The sequence below is a fragment of the Oreochromis niloticus genome, linkage group LG4 (genome assembly GCF_001858045.2).
Source record: "Oreochromis niloticus isolate F11D_XX linkage group LG4, O_niloticus_UMD_NMBU, whole genome shotgun sequence".
NCBI classification, from domain to species: Eukaryota; Metazoa; Chordata; class Actinopteri; order Cichliformes; family Cichlidae; genus Oreochromis; species Oreochromis niloticus.
The window spans coordinates 27044638-27072610 of record NC_031969.2 but is presented as its reverse complement, the minus strand read 5'-3'; the positions used below and the strand labels follow the sequence as shown (position 1 = coordinate 27072610).

The window sequence follows — 27973 nt, the reverse complement described above, 5'->3', positions numbered from 1 at the left end:
GATATAATTTTGTCAGTTCTGCCATTAACATTAGGATTTCTAGTTGCCATGGTGACAGGTAAATTTGTTTAGCTCATTTTCTTTCATTTCATGTTGAGGTAAAATTTGGGGTTGTTAATATGAATCTGTTATTCTGAACATGTGCTGAATATGAAACCCTCATTTTGTTTTTTGAGATAGCAAAAAGACAAATCACTGAATTTGAAACCCAAATGATTTTCTTTTAAATCGATGAAAGCATGAAAAAGTGACAAATTACTTTTACCACACACACACACACACACACACACACACACACACACACACACATCTAGATGTTATATTTGAAAAAATGACCACATGTGTGCCGAGCTCAGCCAGCCATCCTCTGTTTCACATGAGCCATGTGTTTCTTGCATGAGCAGTCCTTGGTGATAGCTGATATCATTACTACATTATTTACTGTATAAAAATATTTAATCCTCTGAAGATGGTGAGTTATCCCACAGCTTTCCAAGTTACTGAAAGTTTCATCATTGTGCTTCAGAAAAAAAAGATAGGAATTGTATAATTTATTAAGGTGACAAATATTACTTGAAAGGATAGTCAGCACATACGTATATAATGAGTTTTGGCATGTAGGCAACTTCTGTTGACTCTTTATGTGGCATCCTAGGCCTTTAATAATTTAGCGGGGTGAGTCATTGCCGAACAAATCTTGAGTGACAAGACGGTGAAAAAAATTGAGCTTGACACTGCACAATGACCACCTCTGCTTGACACCATGTGGGTTAATCACTGAGTCACCCTGAGGGAGGGGAAACAGAATAGTAGGCAGATAAAATAGATAAGACAGTTGGACAACCCTTAGATGACGTCTGGTGTGTCCATGTATGAGTAGGCAATATTAATGCAACGCAGATCTTGTGGAGCTGATGAGCACCCAGAATTCCCAAATCCACCCGATCATCATGAACAAGATGACCATGGGGGCTGTAAGGATACAACAGCTCTTCTTTGGTTTGGCTTCGGTTGAGTTCAGTTCATTTTCTAGATCAGGTTAGATTTGATTAAACAATTTAAATTTTATTAGGAATAAAGAAGAGAATCAAAAATGAATATGAGCTTCACCGTCATGAAATCCAAAACCACATTAAATTAAAGTGTCACCTTTTAAAGCCTCATCACCTTTTGATAAACACTAATAAATTGATTTTACAAAACTGAATGATTTTTACTTAATTTCACTTCAGAGTAAGAGCCTTTCAACTCAGTAAGATTATATAACTGATTCCACTCATTGTAGAAACACTGATGTTTGGGATACTTTAGACTTAATCTTAATTATTTTTAATATTGGAGTGTTTCTTTAAAAGTACATTGGATGCACAAAAACTTTATACAGAGTTTCAGAGCAGTTAGTTAGTTAGTTAGCTAGTTAGTTAGTTAGTTAGTTACACAGACAGACAGACATGGACCAGAGTGTTGATGACTTTTACCCACTATGTGTCACTCAGGGACCCCACACTATAACTTTACATGGTCTGGCACTTCATGGCTGAGTTGTGGTGGTTCCCAAACATTACCACCTGTGTTACAAAGTTTCACTCGAACAAAGTGAGGTCTTTAAATTGACCAGTTTTTCCATTTTTCCCCCACAAGTATTGTAAGGGCAGACTGCATGGCTAGGTGCTTGATTTTATACACCTGTGGCAACAGAACCAAACCCCCCCTGATGTCAAAGAACGTGGCTAGTAGTTTTGTTCATATAGAAGACAAAAATCGCTTAAGACATGATTTTTAAACATTGTGTGTTGCGTGGTTTAAAAAATTTGTCACTGACAAGGATACCAGAAAATGAAATCAGCTGAGGTTGATGATCCATTGCATGTGCTGTCTCTATTCTTGGTAGTTTGCTATAAAAGTTGGTACACAAATTTATTAGCACAAAGCATGGATTGTAATATAATCTTGTAGCAAGTCATCTAGCATAACCATTTCATTAAAAACTCATGTACACGTACACATCGAGGAAACAGCACGGCTGCCAACACTTGGCACTGAGGAGCCATTCACTTTTTCCTGTATAGCTTAAAAGTATCTACTTTTTGGTATGTAATCAAAAACAGAGAGAAAGAACGTTTTTAAAAAGTGAATGGCAATTACTAAAATGCAATGCCATAAAATTAAATAGAAATGAGTTCAGTAATTGTCAGGGTTACTGAACTGAAGTTTTAACAGTGAAAACTTTGTTATGACTAAATTCTCTCACTGAAAAATTAATCTGAGCTGTTTTTGTTCTTCACTCTGTCAGGTTCCCAGAGACTAGGTTCTAATTCAAGAGAATGAGGCCACAGATGCTCATCGCTATTACCCAGTGCCCAGTACATGTCCTGCCCTGCCTCAGGCCACTCAGAACTATGAAGACCAAAACGCAGACATGGGTGATGTCTATTACATTTAATATGACAACTCATTATTGCTAGTGCACAGTATTAACTATCAGATTAAATTTTAAAACTAATAGAGACATAGAATGATCAGATTCATTTTCCTTTATCTCTTTTTGCCTCAAATCATAATCTGCCAGCAGGCTAAGAAGTTTTCACAGGAGGAACCGACGTTTATTTTACACAGACAGAGCAAATATAAGATTTTAATTAAACTCAAAGTAATTTTTCAGACACAGCCTCACTATGTGTATATTTATTCATGAAAATCACTACTGCATGGCTCAAATGTACTCATGATTTGGAAATTATAGTGACCATTTCTGTTAATTTGGATGGCATATATTTAAGTGGATTTCTGTATGATGTAGTAGATTTTTTTTTTTAGCCTTATGCATAACAATGAAGCAAAATGAAGCAAGAATGCCTGCTTAACGTCTGTGCAAGGACATTTCTTAATCAAGCAATCATACATCAGAAAAACAGAAAAACCAAGACATGTTGTTTCGGGTAGCAGGTTGGATGTGCACTGGGCTGCAGCTGGAGAATGAAATCCACATATTGAAAGTCTCTAGAAAGTACTTCCCTGGTACAAATTTCTGAGAATTTGCATTCAGTTTATGAAAAATTAATTTGTAATAACTATAGCAGTCCAATTTTTAAATCATAAAATCTAAGAATAACAATAAGTCAGGTGCCAACCGTTTAAAAATTTTCTCCAATTACTGATGAGACTCAAAATTGTGCACCTAATCATGTGTATACCCTTTTTTGTCACTGGACTTTTGATTGTAACTTACACTCACCGGTCATTTTGGGAGGTACACCTTATCAGCTGCTTGTTGATGCAACTATATAATCAATCTCATGGCAGCAACTTGTATTTAGGCATTTAGACCTGGACAAGGCAACCTGCTGAAATTCTAACAAAAAAAGAATCAGATTAGGGAAGAAATGTGGTTTAAATGACACTGATCATGGTGTCGTTCTTGATGCCGGACAGGCTGGTCTGAGTTTTTAAGAAATTGCTGATCTACTGGGATTTTCCCTCAAAGTTTCGAGTGTTTACACAGATATGTCCAAAAAAGAGAAACTATTCCATGAGCAGAAGTTCTCTGTGCAAAAATGTATTGTTGATGCCAAAGGTCAAAGGCCACTGGCCAGACTGCTTCCATGTGATAGGAAGACAACAGTAACTCAAATAGTCACACAACTATACAGTAACCAAGGTACCTCGAAGCAAACAGGCTGCAGCAGCAGAAGATTACACTGGGTGCCACTTCTGTCAGCTCAGAACTGAGGATACAATTCATGCGAGCTCACCAAAATTAAATAAACAGAAAACTGCAAACTATTATCTGATCTGATAAATCTCCAATTCTGCTGTTGCATTTCAATAGTAAGGTCCAAATTTGGCATAAATATCATATAAGAATAACGTCATTCTGCCTTGTATCAACAATTTAGGCTGCTTTGACAGATGTGAAGGTATAAAAGATATTTTCTTGGGACACTTTGAGCCTCACAGTGCCAACCAAGTGCCAAGTGCCTCATTTAAATTCCAGGGCCTAGCTGAGTACTGCTCACCATATCCATCCCATTATCACCACAGTGTTTCTATCTTCTGATGTCTGCTTTCAACAGGACGATGCAGTATATCACAAAGCTCAAATGTTCTAAAAGGGGTTTATTGAACATAACAAAGTACTAAAAGGCCTCCACAGTCATCAAAACTTAAGCCAATAAAGCACGTCTGGGGTGTGGTGAAGCTGGGGATTTGCATCTTGGATGTACATCAACTACATGGACTACTCTGGACCGGATTTCCTTCACCTTATTAAATATATGTCCACATTAATTAAATTAAGTTATGAGGGAAAAGGTTGTCCACCCTGATACTAGCAAGGTGTGCTTAATAAAGTGGCCAATGAGTGTAGGCAAAAGCAATTATATGTGTGTTTAGGCTATCTCATTGTTGCCTGACAAATTCTTCTGGGACTGCAGATGTCAACTCAATCCCCACAGCAGGTAAAACCATCCACGCAGCAACACCCAGCCAAAAGCCACTTAACACGGTCTACTAGTGATGTCATTGGGGCCTTTTGAAACAGCATGACAAAGAGGTGACAACAGCAAGCATCACGATAATTGTGATGAGAAGGGTACTGATTGGGGCCACTGCTTGTGATTATGGCGCAGTTGATTGTGGATGGCTGAATAGATGAGTTAATCAGAAGCTTTAGATCTGTGTAATGTTTTGTCTTTGTTCTTTTTACAAAGGACAACAGCGCTGCCAAGGCAGAAGAAGAGAAGAAGGGAAGGTGATTATTAATGCTTTCACCAGCTGTGTTTTGCAATGGGCACCAAAGATGATGATTTCATCTTTATGTTTGATGTTTACTTATTTATTGCAAATATATACACCTGATTTTTTTTTATGAAAGATGAAAGCTGATAATAAGTGTTTAAGCTTTTTTTTTTTTTTACTTCTTTGTTCAACCTACACTACCCAAATTATCCAGTAGGTAGCAGCAACACATGATGACATCTATCACAGAAGCACGACGACAAACAGACAACAAGCAAGATGCTTCAAGCATCAGTGGTGACTCTGCATGCTTAAAGCATATATACCATGAGAGACATTAGGAAAAGCACCTCTTGCAGTGTGCCACTGTTTGATCTTCTCTTATAGACACAGCGATGACTATTTCTTCTGTTCATGACAGGAAACATTGTCCATGTAGATGAAAATTGTTTTCATTCAGATTTTGGGTATGTTAAAAAATAAGAAAGTAGGCAGGAAAACAGGCAAGGTTAAGTTTAATCCCCATCCCACACATGAGTCAAGATACTTTTTTAATGGACAGTTCGACCCAAATCTTAAAGTTCACATTAACCTACTTGCAGCAGCAGATAGGGTAAATTTGCCAAATACAGAAAGGACCTTGCAGCTGAGACGGCTGAGGCACAGGAAAAAAATCTCAGTGTCAATTTAATGGATTTGTCTCTGACAATGCACGCCATCTCAATTTTCACATTCCTTGGCACCTGCTGAAAATTGTTTCGAGGTTCGAAACCTTCGTTCATTTGGAGTTTGAAATCTCGATTGTACTGTGACAGCGCTGAGTAGTTAGCACAGTGTTTCAGCAGCAGTGTGGGAGGGTGATTTAAAAGATAGAGACTGAAGCCAGCACACCCAAATCTCAGATAAAACACTAGGATTAAGAGCTCAAATGGGAAGAGCGTGCCTTCGTGGCTGTCTCTCGCCTGTCTCCAGGGCAATGCGAATGTTTACCCAGCTATTAATATCAAACCACCACGCGTTGCCTATCACAGGGAGACAATGAGTCAGAAGGGGTTAAAGAGACAAATATAACCAGCGGAGGAATTAAGTTTTATTGGAAAAGGGCAGCTAACGCCAGGAGTAATAATTGATAAGTTAGACTGAGTAAATTGTATATAGAGATATAGTGGAGATGGGGTGAGGCAGTACTTCTATTTCAGCTGTGCACACTAAGAGCGGATGAGTGCATTCTGTGATTGAGAACAAACACATAAAAGATAAATGAGGGACGTAAAGTGAGGTCTGTTCTAAAGGGTGGAGGGCACAGTGAAAATGCATTCTTATCTAAATTATAGTTGACAGATCCCCAGCTGTTTATTGCATCTTTGTCTCATAACGGTGCCTCCCAAAATGCATGTTTTCATAATGCAAGTGATCCTTTGTTCTGTTACCGGAACAAGTCATGGTTTGGCCTCTAACCTCTGGTTGCTGCATGCATATTTATTTGCACATTTATATTTATTTTCTCCTTTTCTTCCACCCACAACCGACTGACCTCAGGAACCAATACATTTTCATCCATTCTCTTATATTGTTCGGTTCACACAGTGGTAAACCTGCAGGTCATTGTAGAGCTATTAATGTCCCTCCCGAATCCTTGGAAAAACAATCTAGTCTATATTAGGCTTTAATCATTTGCTGTTTTGTATTCTTTCATGTTGTACCACAAATAAAATGTAATCAAATTAAGTTTATGTTGCACTTCAGGCATCAACCATAAAGACAGAGAGGTGATGAGTAGTTCACCTTTTATTAGTAAAAATAATAGATGTCTAACAAAATATTACAGCATTGTTACACACAATTCAGATTCATTTACATGACCACAGGTATTCTAAGCTATAACAGTATCGGTTCCTCTATCAGACATAAATATGAGCTGCCACTCGACTAAAAAGGCAGATCAGTTAATGCACATTAAAAAAAAAGTTTATTGGTTTTCCTAAGTTATTGTGATTAGACGTGCCAACACTCACACAGAGAGGGACACACACATATCTACAGTTGCAGCATTTGATCTTGCCAGTGCATTCTGTACCCTTCACACAGATGAAAGACTGGCAGGCAGTCCTGGAGGCTGACCAGCTCTAAGGCATGTTTCCTGATCCCTCAGCCCTCCATTTCCCCTCTGATTCTTCCCTTCTCTTCCCATCCTTTGTCATATTTTTCCATCTATTTATTTATTCTGAACACTTTCATTTACACCATGAAGACTGTACTTTCCGATACTCAAAAAAAGGGCTAAAGAAATGGTTAAGGTGCACCAGTGCGTACAAATGTTAGGTCACACTGAACGATTAACAGATATGTCGAGGCCAGCTGGCCAGCACATGCACAGACTGGCCTTGGCACAGCTAAGAGAACACCTTGCTTCCCTGTCCGAATGCAAACATCTTCTCATAACCACTTCTAATACCACTCACTATAAAATGCCAACAATGACAAGATATGACATTTAGAGTGCTAAACTTCTACAGTATTAGATGTCACTAGAGGTAAATCTATATACATCTTGTCATAATGTTTCCAGACACACTCTGCTTATTGAATATTCTTTCCCATCTGTCATCCTTCTCGTCTCTCCCTAGCATCCCCTCTTTTTCTTTTGTCCTTTTGTTTTTCACCCTCTCTGGGCCTCCTGAGACATGGAGCGCCCCAGGGCTTTGGGTGCTTTGGCAAACTCCATGAGGGTCGGCTTGACTGGAGGGAGATCTCTGGTGATTTCGTCCACCGTCCTCTTGCTGGGACACACTCCATCTGGAGTGGGAAATGGCTGCAGGTCCTCCAATGTGTGTGGCGCGCCACGTCCGAGCCTGACGCCCAGCTCTGCGGGGGTAAAGATGGGCAAGGGAAGGGTGTTTCTCTTTGGAAGCAACTGGTGCTCCCTGACCCCTCTTTCCACTGTGCCCACCCTAAAGACACCAGAGGGACACTTCTGTGTCAGTGAACGTGCCTGCCACTGCCGGGACAGAGTCTCCCTACGAGAAGTGTCGTTCATGTTCATGGTCTGCCTGTGGGCATCAAAGAAATGTTGAAGTTAGAAACTATTGAGGGCCTTATTGTAATTTACCTTCCCAATTAACATTTAACTGCTTTTCACTATGAGAATAATTTTCAAGTCAATCTTCATCCATATTTTATGAGAGTAAGAAAAGTTTGAAATTACAGCCTAGTGAATGTTTTCCTCTCATTTAAAAGCAACTTATCATATTATAGGGTGTTACCTATAATAAGACATGATCTCATTGGTCCTACCTGTCTTGAGGTTGAGTCTTGAGACTAACGCTGTGCCAGTCAGCAGTGTAGCTCTCCCTCTGAGCCTTGTTCTCTTCCCTCACACTGCAGGTCAGCTCAGCTCCCACCAGCACACCATTGCTCTTCTCCAGCACGGTACAGATTGGCATCTTCTCAGGTGCAGATAGATTTATCGCCTTGAGTGGGTCTTGTTGATCAGTCCTAAGGTAACAGGAAACAGTGATGCTTCAGTCGGCTTTATTTCTACTCTTCCACTATCTCTGTCCTTCTTAGTGCTGTCTATGTCCAGGCTTAGGTCTGTCCACAGCTTTTATAGATGCTCTGTTTCTATTTTGGATTCATGTTGTCACTCTACAATCAGTGTGCTTGGACATCTGACACCAAGTCCTCCGTGCCTCATTCCCTGACAGCTGGAAGGTTCCCTGCAGTGGGGTTCAGGGGTAATACGGCTGAAAATCCCCTGATTCTCAAATTGAATGCTGGGCCTGCTCTTGTAATCACTCAGCCCAACTCTTTCCATTTCACTTGTGATCACAGAGGGGGACATATTATAGAAACTATGGATGGAATAATGTAAACATGTACACAGACAGACACAAATGGTTTAGACTTAGCAGAGGAATCTTAATAAGATTATAGCCATGATATACACAAAGCAGCAAAGGAGAGCCAACCGAAGCCAACCTTGTAGACCCAGAAACTACAGTAACTCAAATGTCAATTTGAGTTAGGCTTCAAGAGTTGAATGTTACAAGAGCAAACTTCAAACCATTTGAATTTTATAACCTTTTAAAGTTCATACGATTGGGGCGTGGCGGCTTTAACTGTCATGTGACATAGTTGTATCAATTAGCAATCTGTCAGGCTTCACTCCATCCAAGAAGATTGTACTTTTTTTGTGAAATTCACAATATTTGTTTTTAACTTTAACTTTTAAATTATTGCAGGACATAATTTATGATGTTGCTGTGTCTGACACCTCATGACTTCAAATCAAGTGGTGTACAAACGTCTTGAGCTACCCTTATATCTTTATATTTTTCTTTCAGTTACAAGAATTGTAATTTTTTAAAGCAGTCTTGAGCAACAGTTTTTCCCACTAATTTTCAGTGCAGTTCTTTCTTTTTTCTTTCTTTAAACAGTTACTTAAAAAGCCATCACGTGACCCAACGGTTTTAGGTAATTATAGGCCAATCTCCAACCTTCCTTTCATCTAAAAAAATCTTGAAAAAGTAGATGTAAAACAGCTTACTGATAATCTGCAGAGGGATGGTTTATTTGAAGAGTTTCAGTCATGTTTCAGAACTCATTACAGGACAGAAAAAGCTTTAGCGAAGGTTATAAATGATCATCTTATAGCCTCTGACAGTGGACTCATCTCTGTGCTCTGTGATGGTTTGGGGGATTTTGTCAGAGTAGATGGATGCAACCCTCAGATTTTGATTCACAATGCAGTACTATCTGGTGTGTTAAGTGTTTGACTGCTTCATTTTTCAGCATGACATTGATCTCAAACACACTGCCAATGGAGAAAAAGAATATATATATGGAAAAACACATGGGAGCACTATTAGTCATGGATTGAAACCCCTATTTCTAAAGATGACTGAAGAATTTCTGAAGAAATGACAAAAGCTTGCCTACCATCATTCAGGTTAAAGAATAAAGGTGGCCATACCAAGCTAACTTCTGTAGTCTAATTTGATGATTGGCAGCACACGCCATCTGTTGGATCAAAATTCATGAGTGATTTGCTTGCTTATAATGTAAGATAAGCAAGCAAATACCTGACTAAATATTTATAGCAACATGTGAAAATTATCTAAAGTTTGTGTTAACCACAATGTTTTAGACATGAAGCCAAAAAACATCAAAATGAGAACCAGGAAAAAGAAATGCAAAATTTTTTCCATGCTTTAGGACAACATTTGTCAAGCTAGCTGACAAATTAGCATTTTACACACTTGCCTAAATATTGTCACCTCTGGCTCCAAAAAACAAAAATAACACAGAAGCTATAGAGGCTGCAAAATGTGAGTTCACAAACCACATTATGTCACTGAGGCAACATCCATCTTTTATATTCAGTCAGTTGTGAGAAAAATGGTGAAAAACCCATACAAGTTTATGTAGCAGTGTCATTTTTTTCATGCTGTTTTTTTATTCATAATACAGCTTTGAATAAGTTTATACCCCCGCCAGGCTTCATGACAACATCATACCCCCTCATTAGATGCCATTACACTGCACTGTCTCACAGTAGCAGTGAGAACTCAGTCTCCAGTGATTCATTACCTCAGTGAAAGAGCGCCATGCAGGCCATAATCAACTCGGGTTACAGACTGTGAAACACACACACGCACACACGCTCACACTCACCTCTGACAGTTATCTGCTGGTCTGATGTTACTACCGATTCCCGTTTCTGACTCACTAATCCACATCAGGTACTGATATCATCATATACCAGATATCATATACCTCACACACAGCACAAAATATAATCATCCCAAGCAAAAGAAGCCTGATGTGTTAATCAGTTTTTTATTTTCTTTTAAGGTTTTTGCTGTACTGTGCCAGATTGTCTGAAAAACAAATATGATCATAACTTTGTGATTCTTTGCCTATATTTCTTGACTTCGGGTAAATTAATGCTATTCCTCACCACTGACTCTTCATGTCGTGCATATTTAAGGCAACAGTTAAAGGCTAACATCCATTTGCCTGCAAATTCCAACAATATTTCACTTTTCCTTCAACAATCTCCCAGCAGGCTGCCAGTACATATGTAAAATGTCGCTCAGTGTCATACTGAGAAAAGAAAACGATAAGCATCTCCTGGGTCATTGATTCAGTCATGTTATGACACCATGACAACCATGAATGCCATTTCAGAAACCCAGTAAGTCACCATGCAAGCTCCTTCTGTGTTGAGGTCATGTCTTATTAGAAGCTACTTTATGCGAAGCAGTCAGTTGTAATACACAGAGTGACAATTTAAATTTGTGCTGTCTATTTATTTGTACATCCACAAGCCAAAATCCAAGAGGCCATCAAATGGCCCTTTCCTAGCTGTTTTCGGGTGAGTCATGCTATACAAATGGAGCCAGGGGTGTGTGGATAGTTTGTAAAGGTGAGCAGTGATGAGGTTAGGTCTGTCACAGTGATCACCCCCCACGTCCTCGTCTGTCCACCCGCACTAGGACTGGCTCGGCCAGGAAGAACTTTGTGTTGCATAAGAGCACCGCCACAGCTGCTGCAAAGTGACATTTAAATGAGCTGTCACCGCGAAAGAGATAGGGAGTAGGTGGGAAAACAGAAAGAGAAGGGCAATTGCAGGATAAAGCCAAGGCTTGTCAGGAGGTGGTAAATATGGCAAAATATTGTGAGAGGGGAACTTTAAGTCTGATTTATTTGTAACACGAAAATGACTTTGGGAGGAGAGAGGAACAGGTCAACCTGACACAGAGTACTTGATAATAAGAAGGGATCTGGCTTTGTATTAATTCCTGCACACAGTATCAACTTTAGTGCTTCATAACACTCAGTTGTTACCAGTTATTTGTGTATCTGTGCGCCATTGTACCATCGGGCTGGTGCCGTGTTCAAACATGTGCCCTCGACAGTGTATTGCTCTCTCTTACATAACAACAACAAACAGCTGACTACCAAAACACCATTATCACCATCCATCTTCCAACCCAGTCTGGTCTCACTGGGACGGTCAGACGCTGGACATGCCACTTCGGAACAGGACAGTAGTGCAAGCCAGCCATGGATGCACAGCTGACGGGCCACGTGAGAGTATACAGACAGATGAAGAAGATTCTTATGTTCCACTTCAAAAGACTGCTGCTCCCATGCCACAGTTTCCATTGTTCGGTACACTTAACTGAACGTAAATTTAAATATCATTGAAAATTAGAGTCTATTTCACTCGTTTGAATTTATGTAACTTTATAAATAGCAAGCAACTTGACATGAGAAAGATGCATGTGGCATTACATAAAACAGGCTTTAGGCTGGAACTTTATTTCAAGGTAATTTCACACCAAAACAAACTATCGCATACTTGTATAAATCTTTCACATTTTCAGCAAATTGCTGAACAGGAAAAACATCCTTCCATCTCAGTCACGCAAACAACCAATTTAAAAATTCAACTTACAGTACTGACATTGCATTTCTTTTTGCTATTCTTCAAATATTTTAAACCACATACAGATTCTAATGAGTTAAAGCAGTGATTATGCAAACACTCTTTCCTGTAAAACCTTTAGAGGAAAGTCTGACATCAGATCGGTGTGCTATTTATTCCGTGTTCTTACTGATCATATGATTGAATGAAATGAGTGCTGATAATCATAGGACAGAACTATAAAGAAGCATTGCTCAGAAGAACATAGTTACCCTGAAGGTTCGCAACACGTGAACAATGAACCGCCTACAAACCCGATAACACTCTTTGGTGGAGAGAAAAAACACAGTTAATACTCATCTGTGGGATTCATTTCAAAATCTGCAAATCTCCTTTTAGAGTTTGGCCAGACTAAACAAAAAAGAGTCAAGCTAAATGAGAGAGGGACATATTTCAGCCTAGAACTTCCAAAAAGCAGCAACAACACTGTATGAGGCAACAAACACTTGAATAAGAGCTATGCAAAGCTGTCATCCAGGTCTCCAGGGTTGATGACTACTGCCCCCTGCTTTGTGTCTCTTATTACTGCAGCCCATAGATCTTGGGCTCAGTCACTCAAGTTTTCATCATCTTTTTCGCTCTCCTCCTCCTCCTCATCTTCCCCTCCTCCGTTCATGGCCCCTATCCTGGCCAGCAGCAGCGGCAGGTTTACGGAGAGACCCGGCGTCTCCTCGTCAGAGTCATCCTTTGGAGGGTAGAAGCGTCTTGCCTTTGCCACAAAATCTTCAGCTATATCTAGGTACAGGAGACGATCCTGTAAAGAAGGAGAACACAGACAGAAAAAAGGTGGGTTTTTTTGTTGTCTCCGTAATATGCCAACCTTTCTTTGTGATGATACAAAACTGAATGAGTTGGGTTTTTTTTAAATTAAGTTGCAGCTTCCTACTCTTTTGATGTCACAACTTAACTGATATTATTTGGACTAAACCACTTAACCCATCTTAACTCATTACAATCTACACTATAATGAGAGCTGGACAGCCTTGGCAATGTATTAAAGAATAATATTGATCATATTTGCCAATGAATGATCCAGTTTATCTACTTGTGACTCGAACTAAACTTCACAGGGCTGTTTTCGAACCTTAATCAGAAGGTAATAGCAAAGTTAATCTGACTTAGTATGAAGTCAAAGTTCAGTGATGGTGCAGTTCCCACCAGCAAGCCCCGTTTTCTCACCAGGATGAAAAGATATCTTTCGGGTGGTGGTTCTTTGTTGCTGTTGAAGATGGAGGTCTCAGAGTGAAGTGTGTGAAGAAGGGCACGTGCTCTCGGGGCGTTACGCATGCGGTCATGTGAGGCCCCAGCAGACACAGTCAGCAGAGAGTCTGCCTCTGCCATAAAACCTAAAAAATATGGCAGATAATCTGAGCACGGATTGTTAATAATCTCTCGGACTATAGCATGTCTCATCAGTCAAGCCCCACCTAGATTTTCCAGGACTGTCTTCCATTTCTCTCTGACTTCTCTGCGCGTGTCTCTCATGGCCTCAATATCAACACTCAGACGACGATAGCCCTGGACAAGAAAAGGAGAATAACCTCAAAAGGCATTTAAATTAACTGGATAATCAAATAACCTCCAAAAAGTACTCATAATGCAATGTAAAATGTTGCATTTCAAATGTAAAACTTGAACTGCAACTTATACAGTTATTTTTAAGCTATTTGTGTCAGATTTTCTTTTTTTCCACCTTGAAAAAACAAATTTTTGTTAGTCCCTGCTCCACATACCGTGGAGCCCATGCGGGTCTTCTGCCTGGCCTGTAGCAGAGAGTAGAGCACCCGGTCATCCTGTCTCTCCGAATGGCTGGGGTCTCCCGGCTCACTCCACAGGTTTGTTTCCTCATCTCGACGCTTCTGGACTTCACGGGTAAAATAGTCCAACGGATCCGCACTGTGTGGTCAGCCAACGCAGACAAGCACAGACACAAGCTGTTAACAGACATTCAAACAGTGGCTATACGTGATATACATGATATGCTTGTCTGTGTCATCTTACGGTACTAAAGGCTGCTTTTCATCTTCTTCTTCTTCATCATCAGCAACACAGCAGCAGCAGCAGAACTGCATGCAGAACCTATTAAAGGCTGAACCCATCTATTAAGAACAGAGTCAGCTGGTAGTGGATGTTCACAATGCCAGATAATCCAGAGAGAAGTTGTGTTTCAGTTCTTTCACAAGTGGAACGCCCTCTTGGATGCCAGAGAATCTGCCACCGTCCCTGTGGGATGCTCTGTAGAGATTCTTTACAAAGCGGACCTTAGCCAAAACCTATATTTTGGCAAAAGAAAAAGCAGCTGTCACAACATTCAAGCCCTCCACTAATAAAAAGAACAAATAAAAATCATCACAAATAAGAACAAGTAGGAAAAAAGCTACAAAATAAAGGTCACAGATCCAAAACTCTACCCAGTTTTTAGCTTCCCATTTTCCAGGATGTCACTGAAGCGCCAGATTGAGGAGAGGTTTTCCCTCCAGATTACTGGCCTGATGGAAAAGTGCTCAGGCAGATGACGGCAGCCCAAGGACCGATGCTTCTCATCAGCTTTACATGGAGGACAACGAGAGCAGTGGGACGCTTGTGCTATCATCGAATCAAAAAGAAACACAAATTCCCACACCCACATCCTCAGAAGACAGTCACAGCACAATCATGTGAGCTGCTTCATCTCTCAAGCAATGTGCTTTGCCCCAAGGACAGCAGATCTCTTCTGCAGCAGTAAGATTAATTACACTCCATATTAAGTCTGCCGCTGCAGTATCGATTCAGGGATTATGCAACTGGATTATTTAGCATTACTTAATCATGTTCTGTGTTTAAAGAAAAATTTTCTTTGGGGAGTATCAGTTTATTTTTGAAAACTTAGAAGCTTCGTGCTTATTTTTGATTAAGTCACACAGAGAACAGTGACCTCTGGCAAAGTTTTGAGTGCACTGCAATGAATATCATGCATGCTATAAAGGCTGCAGACACAGAGCATTATTATTCATAACATAAGCACCCACAGAGAAACATACGGGTAGAAGCTACTCTTTTTTTACAGATAGATAGATAGATGCCCTTGTAGTTTTCAGTGTTAAAAAATATATTCAAAAATAAGAGCACGAGATTTATACAAGTTAATACAGATACTGGTTAAATATGTGAGTTGAAGGAAGTCGGAGCAAGATCATCTTTTCATATATTTTATTAGATGTAAGACACTGTTTAAGACTCAGTAAAAATTCTTGTTCAGTAGTGATGAGCATAAATTAAAATGTTTGTATAAACAAATCAATTTAAAATTATTTAAAAAAACAGTTAAGTATTCTAAGCAGGGTTTATGTAAATAATCTTTGTCGAAGGTACGAAAGCACAGACATAACAGCAGGAAATAAATGGAAAAGTAAAACAAAAGACTGGCATGTAAAACTACTCTGATAAAAGGCACCAAATTATTGATATCATTATTTATTTTCACTTCCAACATTCCTTCAGTACAGTAAGTAGCATAAGTGAGTCCTGATTTATTATCCAGATAATCTTAATAAACTTGTTTTTTTTTGCATTAATGAATTCTGAGCGTGACTACATGCACAAGCTTATGAAGTGTAACGCCTCACAGTCATGTGGGTGCCACAGTTACACCACTAAGTGTTATTACTTAAAGATTTTGCCGTTACACCAATATAGAAAAGTTCAGGGAAGACCAGCACTCTCTTCAGGTCAACTTCACAATAACTTCAACCAACTTCATCTTTTAAATTCTTTTGATTACAGATGTAATCCTAAAAATTGATTTTCTGAGGTACATCATAACACTGATACACAACTTAAGCTGCAGGGAATGTCTTCTTTTTTTCCCCCCCCATGATTAAAAACATTAACAAACTCATTCAGTGCCACACCTCAGGCCACAGGGGGCCTAATCTAATTATAGCAGTACAGTAATAACCTTTCATGACAAATAAGTTGAGCTACTTTAACACAAGGCCACTTGAGGTTATTAGAAAAAAAACATTAGTATGATCAGAGTCCTGGTTTGAACTCCTGGCTGATCCCAAAGTGCAAAACAAAAGCAGCATTAAAAAACATACAGTAATTAAATGTTAGCTTTAATGTTGCACTATGGCACAGAAGCTGGTGTCAAACCAAGAACGCTTCACTGTGTGGATCAGTGGTGTCTCCCTCTAGTGGTGACCACATAGCAGAGAGCCCCCTGTAATGTATCACAGTGTAGTAAAGTAGAAAAAATTGTGTGGAAATATGGCTGTGAAGTGTAGGCAGGTGCACCAGAAAAACAAATTCATTATGGTGCAGTGAAAAAATAGACACACACACACAAGAAAAGCAGTAAATCAATGACTAACAATGTGTGCAGAAAGATAAGGCTCAGATAGACAGCTGTTTCAGTCATACTACTGCAATAGCTATTCTGTAACACAGATTCCAACATTGGTAATCACTTTTTTATCCAAGTCTTGTTTCTGTAAAGTCTCAGAAAACAGTTTTCATTACATGGCGAGAAACATAGCAAAACGGTTACAGGTCCACGCAAAAGTTTCCCCTTGTGATTATGCTTAAACTTCCTCAAAATGATACAAAATGTTTAGTCTTTGATATCTGAATAACTCCTCACTTTGTGTGGCTGAAACATGGGAAATGTCTCACATCTCCTTTGCATAAAGTTGCAACCTTGTCAGGTACATAGGTGCATCCCTTCAGCTTAGGAGCATTCAGCGGACGCCGTGATGGCCAGTTTTGGCTAGTGACCTTTCAAGTGGCCACTTACAACTTCTCTCTAGTTTTGAGAGTGGTGGTGGTGATGGTGGTGGTGGGAACGATGAGAGGGCCGCACGTCGGTAATTCGTTGGCGTAAATGGGACATGAACTCAAACATTGTGGCTGCCAGACTCTGGTGGATGAGGTAGCGTGGCAGACGGCCCTGATGAAACAAAAAAATTTGCTTTTTAATATCTGTATTACATTTCATATTCCTTTGTTTTTGATCTTTATCTCACCTATATCTGTTCCATTTTGCCTTTTTCCTGCATTCTTTCTATTTATACACACACACCTGTTCAACTGCTCGTTAACACAGATATCTAACCAGTCAATCACATGGCAGAACTTCAGTGCATTTAGGCACGTAGACATAGTAAAATGCTTATCTGCTGGGAATTTCCCACACAATCATCTTTAGAGTGGTCCAACAAAGAGGAAATATGCAGTGAGTGGCAATTCTCTGGGTGAAAATGCCTTGTCAGAAGCTAGAGAACTATTTTAATCTGGTGGGAAGGAAGCTAAAAACCAAGAAAATGAGACTGGAAAAACATTGCTTGGTGTGATGAGTCTTGACTTCTGCCACAATATTCGATTAGTAGAAAAATTCCAGGGTGGTGCAGGGGTAACAGTGTGGGTTTAATGTCACAGTCTGCTTAAGTAATGTTGACCACAGTATAATCATCGTCAGACAGCTGTTCTCGGGATGATAACATACTATAACACAAACTGGGCAAAAGGGGGCCCAACCTGGTACTAGCAAGTTGTACCTAATGAAGTGTCCTGCTACTAAAATCATTTAGAAAACAACTTAGATTTTTCTAATCATACAAAGGGAAAGAATATCTTGAATACTGTAAAAATAAAGAAAATTCAAGAGTAATTCCACCATGTGTTTTCATACCTTTAAGTCTGTGTTGAGGACCCAGATGAAAGTGCAGATGGATGGGTTACTGCTGGATTTGAGGACCACAAAACCTCCGGGCCCATTTTCTCCTCTGAGACCAGCAGTAAAGGAAAAAAGACAAAGTTATACAAGTTAAACTAACACAGATGCCCTTTGTCAAATCAATACAATGTTCTAATTTACTGGATCAGTGACAAGGCCACAGGCATGGTCTGACCTGACATAGCGATTGCTTGGAGGTTTGGCATCGTGGTTGGTTGCTATGCCAGCAGACAGGTAACAGTCTCGTTTGCGCTCCACTCGGCGAACATTAACAAAGTCCCTGAAGGAAGAAAAATCAATCACCCAATCAACTCACTTTAATTCAGACTCGAAGAAAAGAAACGATAAAGATGGGACAGAAAGAACAGATGACAGAAAGAAAAGTCGGTAGGATGTTGTGCTGATGTACCTCGCAGACACAACTCCCCCTGCTGCTCCAGCAGATACGTCATATGAGACAAGAGTGTTGTCGTCAACTCTCTGAAGGATCTGAGTATAAGACGGGAAGAGATATCAAGCTGTAGCACGCCACAGGATTACAGTGAAAAATGTGCAAAAACAGCAGGAAGACTTCTGACCTGGCAGACAGAAACTGTTTTGTTCCACTGAACCATCTTCTCCGGCTGCAGGATCACTTCCTGATACACAAGCTCAGCGGGACACTGCATGAGGGCCTGAAGAGGAGAAAAAAAAAACAAGGCTGTAAACTAATGTCCAACATAGCCTACAGTTACAAGAAAAAAATGTCTGTAAGACATGACACCTAATTGCTGTCTGCATGTACTTTGGGCTATTTTCTACCCCTTTCTGTTGCAGATGATATAAAAAAAGCTCTCTTTTCTGTATGGTGCACTTCATCCCTCCGAGGCAAAGGTCAGAACAGGCCTTACTTCACTAATCTGTAATTGCCTGTCTGACTAGTTTCAAAACAGGATCTTGTGTCTGTTTATGACCATTGTCTTGTTGGAAATCCCTATTATGTAATATTTACTTCTACAAAGAGCGTTTTGTTTCAGTGACAGTTGTTGCATGCCAGCGATGCAAATTTTGTTATCGAAAACTAGTCTAGAGGTTCTATGTGGAAGTCTACATACCCTCTATATATAATATATAATAAGAACTGCTGCAGCAACTTTTCTTTAATGTCTACAGCTCTCAATCCACACATCTACAAGAGACTTTACTCCTGGCCTTACATCATTCATTTTGCTTTCCATTTTGTTCATATATGGCGTTTTAATGTGCCGATCTAGCTTGGAAAGAAAAGCAAGATTGAAAGAAGTCTGCCAGATAAACATCACACTGAAACACAACAGTAGTGTGTCAAAGAAAAAGTAAATTTGAGACTGCTGCAATAATAAATGCACAGTTGTAAACCTTTGAAAACAAAGTCCCTTCAGTTATGAGGTCTCCAATAAAGAGCAAACTTCCTCTGAATTCCTTAATGGGAAGTTGTACACGCTACAGGAACGTCCTTCTGACATGAATCAGCTTTTTCTGTGCAAGGCACCGAGTCTCTGTTGTATCTAATTGGATTTAGCATGCAATTCGTCTTGATTATTTCAGCAGCAGAAACTGTGCAAATACAGGCCCATCAGCTGCAAGAGAACTGGATCCATTTGTAGCAGAGTGTTAAGAAGTGTGACAGCTGACAGATTCAGAGCCTGTTCTGGTCTTTACGCTGACATCTATAATAATGGAGTCCAAGGAGATACGAGTTGTATATTTAAAAAGACCAGGGAGGCTTGAAAAAATATATCTGAATTCAGCCTATTAACAAATGCAGCCTATCTAAACATGATGAAAATGTAGCGTGGCATGTTTGGTGAGATACTGAATACACTAGAAGACTGTTGCACCTTGAGAATGAAAGTCTTTCCATGGAAAGGAACTTCCAGAGTGTAAACTGAGTCGCCCATATCCTGTCATGGGAGGTGAAAAAAAGACACAGTATTAGTGATACTTTCACTTTCATTTGAGTAAAAACAGATATGAATTAATAACGCAGGAATAATAAACCACTAGTAAGACAGGTAATGTAGTTTTCATTGTAATTAAAAGAACTGATACAGAAATACACCTCCTACAGAGAAAAATGTTGCATTGCTAAAATTAGGTTTCAGTTGGGTGTTGTGGTGCCAACATACCTGTTTGATTACATTCTTACCTTAATGCCCTACAATGTGAACAACTATGAAGTTAAAGTTATAATCGCAGTGTTTGACTCATCTCCACCAAATAAGCTACTAAAGCACTTTATCCCTCTGAGGCAAAGGTGGTTCTGTGAGAGTTTAAAGGGGTTTGATTTGGAGGGATTTATTTTCCCCTCAAAAAACAGCTTTTAATATTGTGTAAATTTGCTACAGTTCTGAGCAAAAGTCTTGAGCCACCTGTCATTTCTGTATATTTAGCAAGGAAAATTGGAAATGGGTGCAGCGATTTAGTGAAACCAGATGCTTTTACCAAACTGGCAGTGGTTTTTTTTTAATCATTATCATGCTGGGAAATGAAGCCTTTGTCAATCAGATGCTTTTTAGCTTGTATTTCATGTCAAATCGAAATCTGATGGCACTCTTCTATGCTCAGAATTTTAACAAGATCCCTGACACCACTGGCTAAAATCACAGAGCCCTCACCATGTTTCACAGATGGCTGTAGACACTCCATTTTTTACCTCTCTCCCGACCTCCTCTGTACATATTGACGACTATTTAAATAAAAATTTTCAAATTTGGATTCATCACTCCATGGGACCTGTTGCCACTGATTTTCAGTCTAGTTCTTATGTAATATGTCATATCTCGGCATTTTCTCTCTGTGCTCCTTCATTAAAAATGGCTTCCTGACAGCCACCCTTTGAATGAAACAGTTTGTGATGAAACTTTAGTGATCAATTGAAAAGCAAGCTGCATCACTGAGGTCATGAGTCAGGTCTTGGATTTGTTCCCGTTTCTTAAGGACATGACTTTCACATGTTGATCATATGATGTAAACACTTTGTTTTAGGGTTGCCACTTCTTCTTTTGCCCTTTAAAAGAAAGTTTTACTGATCGACTGCAAAATAGAAGAAACGAGGGATGGTTCAAGGCGTTCCCACAGTACTGTAGCAGCTAAATCTGACAAAAGGTATTCCTTATTTTATGAAATCAGCACTTTTGTGCATCACTCCTCAAATATAAAGAACAGAAGAAATTAAAAAAAGAAAGAAACAATTAAACTGCTGCTTAAGATGGCTGGCCCCTGTGCTTTAGTCATTTTTTGTAACCTGGCGTGTGCAGGAAACTGCAGGATTTTTCCCAAGTAGCGACACCCATCATTACAGAGAAGGCTGCAGTGAGCCCGGCAAGCCATCAAGCATGAGTATAAACGCTGACGAATCTATGGTGGTGTTTCAGTTGGCGCACACACAACCAATGCGATAATCAAGATATATCAAAAGATAGCAAAAATAACCTTTCAGTATCTTTGTTGGTTATATCTGTGTTTCATGGTTCATTGTTGCTTATCAGCTTCCTAAAATAGAAATGAGGCCATTAAAGTGCCATCTCTATTGCTGTTCGCAAGAACTATAAGGGACACTTTGATAGGCAATTAAATCTTTAAAAACAAAAAAGTCACTAGAAATATTTGCATTTCCTGCGAAAATGCTGTGTGGATGCCTTAACGCTGAAGCTGTCTGCTGAAAAGATGAAAAAGATGAAAAGTTGCAAAAAGTTGTATGGTGGTGAAAAAAAAATGTCGTCCTGAGCAGGATTCGAGCCTGGCCCTCCTGGGCTCAAGGGAGCTACTCATCTCACTGAGCCAAAGTCATTCTCACAAAGAAGAGGTGGACAGACTGACAATTCTGCTGAAATTAGCAGAAGCTGCTTAGAATTGTGCTGATAAGAGGTGGAAAGGCTGAAAATTTTGCAGAAAAGAGGTGAATTAGCAGAATTTCTGCAGAAAAGAGGGAAAGAAGCAGAACGTTGAACTGAAAAGAGATGAATCAGCAGAATTTCTGCTCAAAAGAGTTTTTTCTGAAAACAGCTGAGATTTGTTTTAATAAGAGGTGAAAAGGCTGAACATTTTGCAGAAGAGGTGAATAAGCAGAATTTGGGCTGAAAAGGGGTGAAAAAGCTGAAATTTGTGTTGAAAAGAGTTAAAAAAGTTTAACTGTTAACTGAAAGAAATGTTGCCATAAGCAGGATTTGAACCCCGGCCTCCCAGTCTGAGAACGGATGCTCATCTCACTGAGCTAAAACACAGGTCATCCCGGCAAGGAAAATCAGTGAGGCCACTGATAATATGGCAAAAATGGGCAAAAAATATTGCAAAAAAAAAATCAATATCTCAAAAAGTATAGAAGTTATGAGCACCAAAAGTCATAGCCATCATTAGCAGAAAGAGCAGAAATTTTTAAAGTTTGAATGGCGAAAATCGGATAAAAGCTGTGGGACTAGTTCCACGGCGAAAAACGTACGGAAGCAACTAGAATAATAAAGAACTAGAAAAATTTGCATTTCCTGCGAAAATGCTGTGTGGATGCCTTAACGCTGAAGTTGCCTGCTGAAAAAGCTGAAAAAGTTAAAAACTTGCAAAAAGTTATATGGCGGTGAAGAAACTGAAAATTCTGCTGAAAACAGGTGAAGAAGCAGAAAATGTTTGCTGAAAAGTGGTGAAAAGCCAAAAACTTCTACTGAAAGGGGTAAAGACAGGGAAATTTTTGCTAAAAAAAAAACATTGCCCTAAGCAGGATTCGAACCTGGCCCTCCAGTTCCTAAGGCAGCGACTCATCTCACTGAGCCAAAGTCATTCTGACAAAGAAGAGGTGGAGAGCCTGACAATTCTGCTTAAATGAGCAGAAGCTGCTGAGAATTGTGCTGATAAGAGGTGAAAAGGCTGAAAATTTTGCAGAAGAGGTGAATAAGCAGAATTTGGGCTGAAAAGGGGTGAAAATTCTGCTGAAAAGAGTTCAATCAGCAGAATTTCTGCTGAAAAGAGTTCTGCAGAACTCTTTTCAGAATTCTGCTGAAAAGAGGTTTTTGCTGAAAACAGCTGAAAAAGCTGGGATTTGTGCTGAAAAGTGGTGAAAAAACTGAAAATTGTGCTGAAAAGGGGTGAAAAAGCTGAAATTTGTGTTGAAAAGAGTTAAAAAAAAGTTTAACTGTTAACTGAAAGAAATGTTGCCATAAGCGGGATTTGAACCCGGGCCTCCCAGTCTGAGAACGGCTGCTCATCTCACTGAGCTAAAACACAGGTCTTCCCGGCAAAGAAAATCAGTGAGGCCACTGATAATATGGCAGAAATGGGCAAAAAATATTGCAAAAAAAATTCAATATCTCAAAAAGTATAGAAGTTATGAGCACCAAAAGTCATAGCCGGCATTAGCAGAAAGAGCAGAATTTTTTAAAGTTTGAATGGCGAAAATCGGCTGAAAACTGAAGGAGTAGTTAAGTGCCAAAAAGTGTACGGAAGCAACTAGAATAATATAGTGGAATAAAGAATAAAGAGAAACAGGAACTCAATAGTGTGGAAGCCCTTTAGGGCATCCACACAATAAAGAGAAACAGGAAAACAATAGTGTGGATGCCTTGAGGCATCCACACAATTAGATGTCACAGTGAAGACAATAGCATTGATTACAAGTTTTCTATGAGATGCGTTTATGTTAAAACAAAGGCACCCTGAACACTCTGTCTGTCATCATAAGCCTGCATGAGGAAGCAATGAAATCTGCGCCAGTGATATGATCTTTTAGTTATGTAAGCAAACGTCTTAACTGTGCATCCAAATCTGAAGAAGAGAGGAAAGCTATTCATTCAGTGGATACATCCTGGAGTCATGTACTCACATTGTGTTTTTCAAATTTCCAGTTTTCCTCCTGGGCTAGGATCTGTTCCACCACAGACATTGCCTCATAACCCTGTCTCACATACTCCTTCTCCTGGAATAAGAGTGAGAGGAGTGAGAAATGAAGCAGAAAATCATCATGTGAAGAGGAGTCAGTGGGGCTGATTATAAAGAGTATAACAAAAGCTACCTGAGCAGTGACAGCTCTACGCCCAGGACCCTCCTCATCAGGCTCCTCGTCAGAGTCTGCAGACACAAGTTCAAGACCATAACTCAATTTTTGGATTAAGTATGAAATGTACAATCATAACAGAGATAAAAGAAAACACTAACTAAGAAACCACTTGCACAAACATTCACCTGCGACAGATTCAGGTGGAGAGTAGAACTGTCCATCTGAGACAGCGTGAGAGTAAATAGGGGCTCGTTCACAGGCTGCATTCACTGCTGCTAGGTAGGCTGAGGTCACAAAAGAAAAGCAGTTAAGAATTAGACAGCTTTACGTAAGCAGCATTTGAACTTATCGGGCACTGTTATCCTACCCCTTTCATCATCAGCCTCCTGAGGGAGAACTTTGAAGTCAAGGAACCAGGTCTCCAACCAGGCGACCACAAACGAGGTGATGGGCAGAACATAGCCAAAAGCATTTTGCTTCTTCAAAATAGAAATCAAAGACTACATTTACTACTTCAGCTTCTAAAACAGAAGAGTGTGCAGCATTTGATGTTGGTTCACTTCCCTAATGTCAAATGTGAAAAGTTTACAAAGCTACATAAACTAATTTTGAACCACTGTAAAAAAAAGAAATCACATAAAGTCTTATCAGCTCAGACTGTGAATAACTGACTTTAAAGGCAGAAGTGAAAAAGTGGAAGTGGTTTAAACTGATATGCTTGCAAACGGTTCACATTGACAAATACAGGCTCAGTAGCAAAGAGAGGACACTCACATTCGATATGATAACTTTGACAACGAGGAAGATGGTTGTTACCAGAGTGGTAATCTGATGAGTAAAAAAAAAAAGTTAAACAGCTCACGTCCAGCAAATAACATATAAGACTTTACATTATCTATTCAGTGTGTAACTGAATACTGTAACTGAGATGACTTACCGCAATAACCCACCAATGCCTCAACCGAAAACCAGCATAGGCCACTTGTAGACACAGGAAACGAAACAAGGCAAGGAGCTGAGACGAGGAGGAAGAAGCAGAAAAAGAAAATGACCTTTCATTTTAATTACATGTTGACTTTGCAAATAATTTCCCCTTGTGTGTCTATAATGATGCAATCTGCCAGCTCTACACTTATGTAGCAGTATAATTTTAGTGTCTCTAAAACAAACCAAAAGGCAGGAATTACAAGAGCAGGTTACACATAATTAACTGCTCATTGTGATCAAAGCATGATTAGAATGACATGGTAATAAATGACCCATCATTTCAACACTGAATGCAAATAAACACAAATTTGGATTGACCCACTTACAGCAATGTCAAAGAAGGATGACTTGAAGTTATAATGGACGACCTCGTTCTCTAAACTCTCCCAAAGTGAGTTTAAGATCTGCAGAAAAAGAGGGCAGAGATCACATCAAACGGAGTCTTAACCATTACTGCTGCAGCAGCAACAAAAACAGTCAAAGCACACACTCACGTTAAGCTCAATAATCCAGAGAAGGAAAATGAAGAGAAGGTCGAAGGTCACAAAGAGACAGAAGGTGCGGCGCACGTCAGAGATCTTTTTGCGCTCTGCAGGTGGTGTCAACAGGTACGGGGATGGGATGGACATCGATGTAGAGTAGGAAGCGTTCAGGGAGGCGATGGCGGGGAGGCTGCCCCCGAGCTCCCCATAGGCTCCACCATGCATTCCTGCTGTGCCACAGGAAAATCCACCTGCAGCAAAACAGACATAAGTGGGTGGTTGTCATGTTTAGCACTGCTTCTTCTTCTTCGGGCTGCTCCCTATTGGTCATCAAAGCAGATCATCTGCTTCCATCTCACCTCCTCTGTCGCGGATGCCCTCTACATATCCTCTTTCACTACAACCATAAATCTTCTTCGTGGTTTTCTTTCTTTTCCTCTAGTCTGCCAGCTCCATATTCAACATCCTTTGTTCAGTATATCCACTATCCCTCCTCTGCACATGTCCAAACCCTCTCAGCCTTGACTCTCTAACTTTGCCTCCAAACTGCTCTACCTGAGCTCATTACTCATCTTGTCCATTCTGGTCACTCCCAACAAGAAAATATTAACATCTTTAACTCTTCCACCTCCACTTACTGTGTTTTTGGGGTTGTTTTTGTTTGTTTGTTTTTTTGGAGGTGAAAACAGCAGATGATAACTAGCCTTCAGTGGAGTCTCATGATCTCCTTTCACCTCCCTATGGTGAAGACAAACGTTGCTAGTTTTGCTTTATTTTACAAGAACAAACAGCCTGTGTGTTTGTGTTAAACGATGAGTGTTATATCTGATTTTCCGCCAAAAGCTTTTTAAAATGAACGACTCCAACGTTAATACTGCGTAAAGCATGTGGCGAGACTTCTTGAAAGCAAGTCTATGGTCACGAATCATTAGCTGAGGGATATTTCTGGTGTGACATCAGAGTCTGGGATAACAATTCCCACGAAGCAGGAAGACAGCGGGTTTTATTACACCACTGAGCCAATATTGAGCCGGAGGTGAGCGAGTTTCAATCACCTCTGGACCAATTCAGTAACATCGGTAGACGTTGACAGGTAGAGGTGATCAAGCATGTCTTATCTATTAACCGAAATAACATCAATTAAGTCAACAAACCGCTAAAGCGGAGTTTAAAGTCAGGTTAAGATCCCGTGACTCCCCCTAGCCTGTTCACTTGTGCCAAAAATAAAACAGCCTGACGGTCCGGGAGCTAATTCCTGTTAGCAAGCTAACTCAACGCTGTCAAACTGTGAAACACAAGACACGGAGGCAATATTCTCAGGGAACAATGGCTAGACTCAAGTCTTTCTTCTAGATAAGCACGGACTGGATAATTAAGAGATAACCAATAGCCAATGTTGTTAGCTGCCGCTTAGCTTACACTGTTCGTTTCGATAACAAGTTGGTCTCACTTGCGGAGAAACAAATACACTCCTCAAACGTAACGAAACGGGCACGCTAAGCAACGCTGCGAAACTTGGCAGAAATCCTTCTTTAAGTATTTCATAAAGCAAACTCACGGTATTGAACTCACTTGATTTACAGTAGCATCATCGCCTTTCGAAGTCTTCCGGGCTGACCTTCCAAAGAAGAAGTATCACAACAAGATGGATCGCTCACCCGCCGAGTGTCACGTGATCACAATCGCAACACAACTATCTCCCTGCCCCTTGCCGCACGCTGAAGTTTCACCCTAGGACCTAGGTTTTTGTATGCGTGTGTTTTTTTTTTCTTTTTCCTGTCATTTCGCATTTTCAGTACACGACCAAGCTATCATATAAAGCGGCATGCTTTTTTTTAATTACTACTGCTCTTGCCCGTGGAATCTTTTGCAGCAAGTGGTTTTGACTTTTTGATTGTTAGTGACCATGTGCAAAATCCAGATCGTCTTGTTGCTGAAACACTGCATTACACTTTTTATTGATCTTGTATGTCTCTGTATCCAGTCTATAACTATAAGGAATAATACTGGTGGAAGAATGCACCCCTGTCCTAGAAGAATGCTGTACTCAAAGTTTTGGTATAGACTTTAATGAGTGTGACTATTATGTTTTAGGACGGACTACCAGTTGGCATCATTATACCACGATCGGTCGAACCTGTGACTAATCTGACAATATTCTATGCTGAAATGTCATACTTGTCAGGTGTGTGAGATTTAAATAGACTCTTGAGTGCGATCGAGTGGGGCCTCTGCGCATCTGTAACACTGAAAGGTTTAAATGGGCAGAAATCTAATTTTCAGACCAAAACAAACTTACCATTTGGTCGGTAAAAATCTATATCAACCATGAAAAACTCACACACATGCACTCGTGCTAATCTTTAAATAAAAAAATTTATTTAGACTGGTGTGCAAATTTGGATTAAAGTTGAATCAACAACTCCGAAACTAATCAAGCGACCAGCGCAGACTCCGTCAAAGGATGCTAGAGAATAACCTGTAACGTATTTCCGGTTTCGTTCGAAATCGAAAGTGGTACTTATTTAAGCCAACACGTACACGCCGAACGTATTACA

The 27973-nt window shown here is 39.9% G+C and overlaps 3 protein-coding genes across 5 annotated transcripts; all 3 read right to left on the bottom strand.

Annotated features, from left to right (window-relative positions):
• Positions 1 to 6510: 6510 nt before the first annotated feature.
• tcap (titin-cap (telethonin)) lies at positions 6511 to 8323 on the bottom strand. Its single transcript, XM_003442144.4, has 2 exons — positions 8032 to 8323; positions 6511 to 7787 (listed from the first exon to the last, which is right to left on the bottom strand). The coding sequence occupies exons 1-2, from the start codon at positions 8178 to 8180 to the stop codon at positions 7397 to 7399; spliced, it is 540 nt and encodes a 179-aa protein (XP_003442192.1). The 5' UTR covers positions 8181 to 8323; the 3' UTR covers positions 6511 to 7396.
• Positions 8324 to 11977: 3654 nt separating this feature from the next.
• On the bottom strand, positions 11978 to 15470 carry mreg (melanoregulin). Its single transcript, XM_003442021.4, has 6 exons — positions 14641 to 15470; positions 14231 to 14502; positions 13963 to 14125; positions 13657 to 13747; positions 13409 to 13575; positions 11978 to 12983 (listed from the first exon to the last, which is right to left on the bottom strand). Exons 2-6 carry the CDS (start codon positions 14326 to 14328, stop codon positions 12777 to 12779), a joined length of 726 nt encoding a protein of 241 aa, XP_003442069.1. The 5' UTR covers positions 14329 to 14502; positions 14641 to 15470; the 3' UTR covers positions 11978 to 12776.
• Positions 15471 to 16077: 607 nt separating this feature from the next.
• On the bottom strand, positions 16078 to 27142 carry stard3 (StAR related lipid transfer domain containing 3). Of its 3 annotated transcripts, none has more exons than XM_005468872.4 (15): positions 26988 to 27142; positions 25428 to 25666; positions 25260 to 25337; positions 24884 to 24961; positions 24721 to 24774; positions 24314 to 24425; positions 24132 to 24230; positions 23962 to 24017; positions 23773 to 23865; positions 19802 to 19864; positions 18521 to 18616; positions 18352 to 18431; positions 18118 to 18222; positions 17898 to 17991; positions 16078 to 17156 (listed from the first exon to the last, which is right to left on the bottom strand). In XM_005468872.4, exons 2-15 carry the CDS (start codon positions 25638 to 25640, stop codon positions 17013 to 17015), a joined length of 1365 nt encoding a protein of 454 aa, XP_005468929.1. In that variant the 5' UTR covers positions 25641 to 25666; positions 26988 to 27142; the 3' UTR covers positions 16078 to 17012. The 3 variants fall into 3 exon arrangements, with proteins under 3 accessions (XP_005468929.1, XP_005468930.1, XP_025762180.1); XM_005468873.4 differs by having other exon boundaries at positions 26974 to 27090; XM_025906395.1 differs by lacking the exon at positions 26988 to 27142 and adding an exon at positions 25775 to 26114.
• Positions 27143 to 27973: the final 831 nt, after the last annotated feature.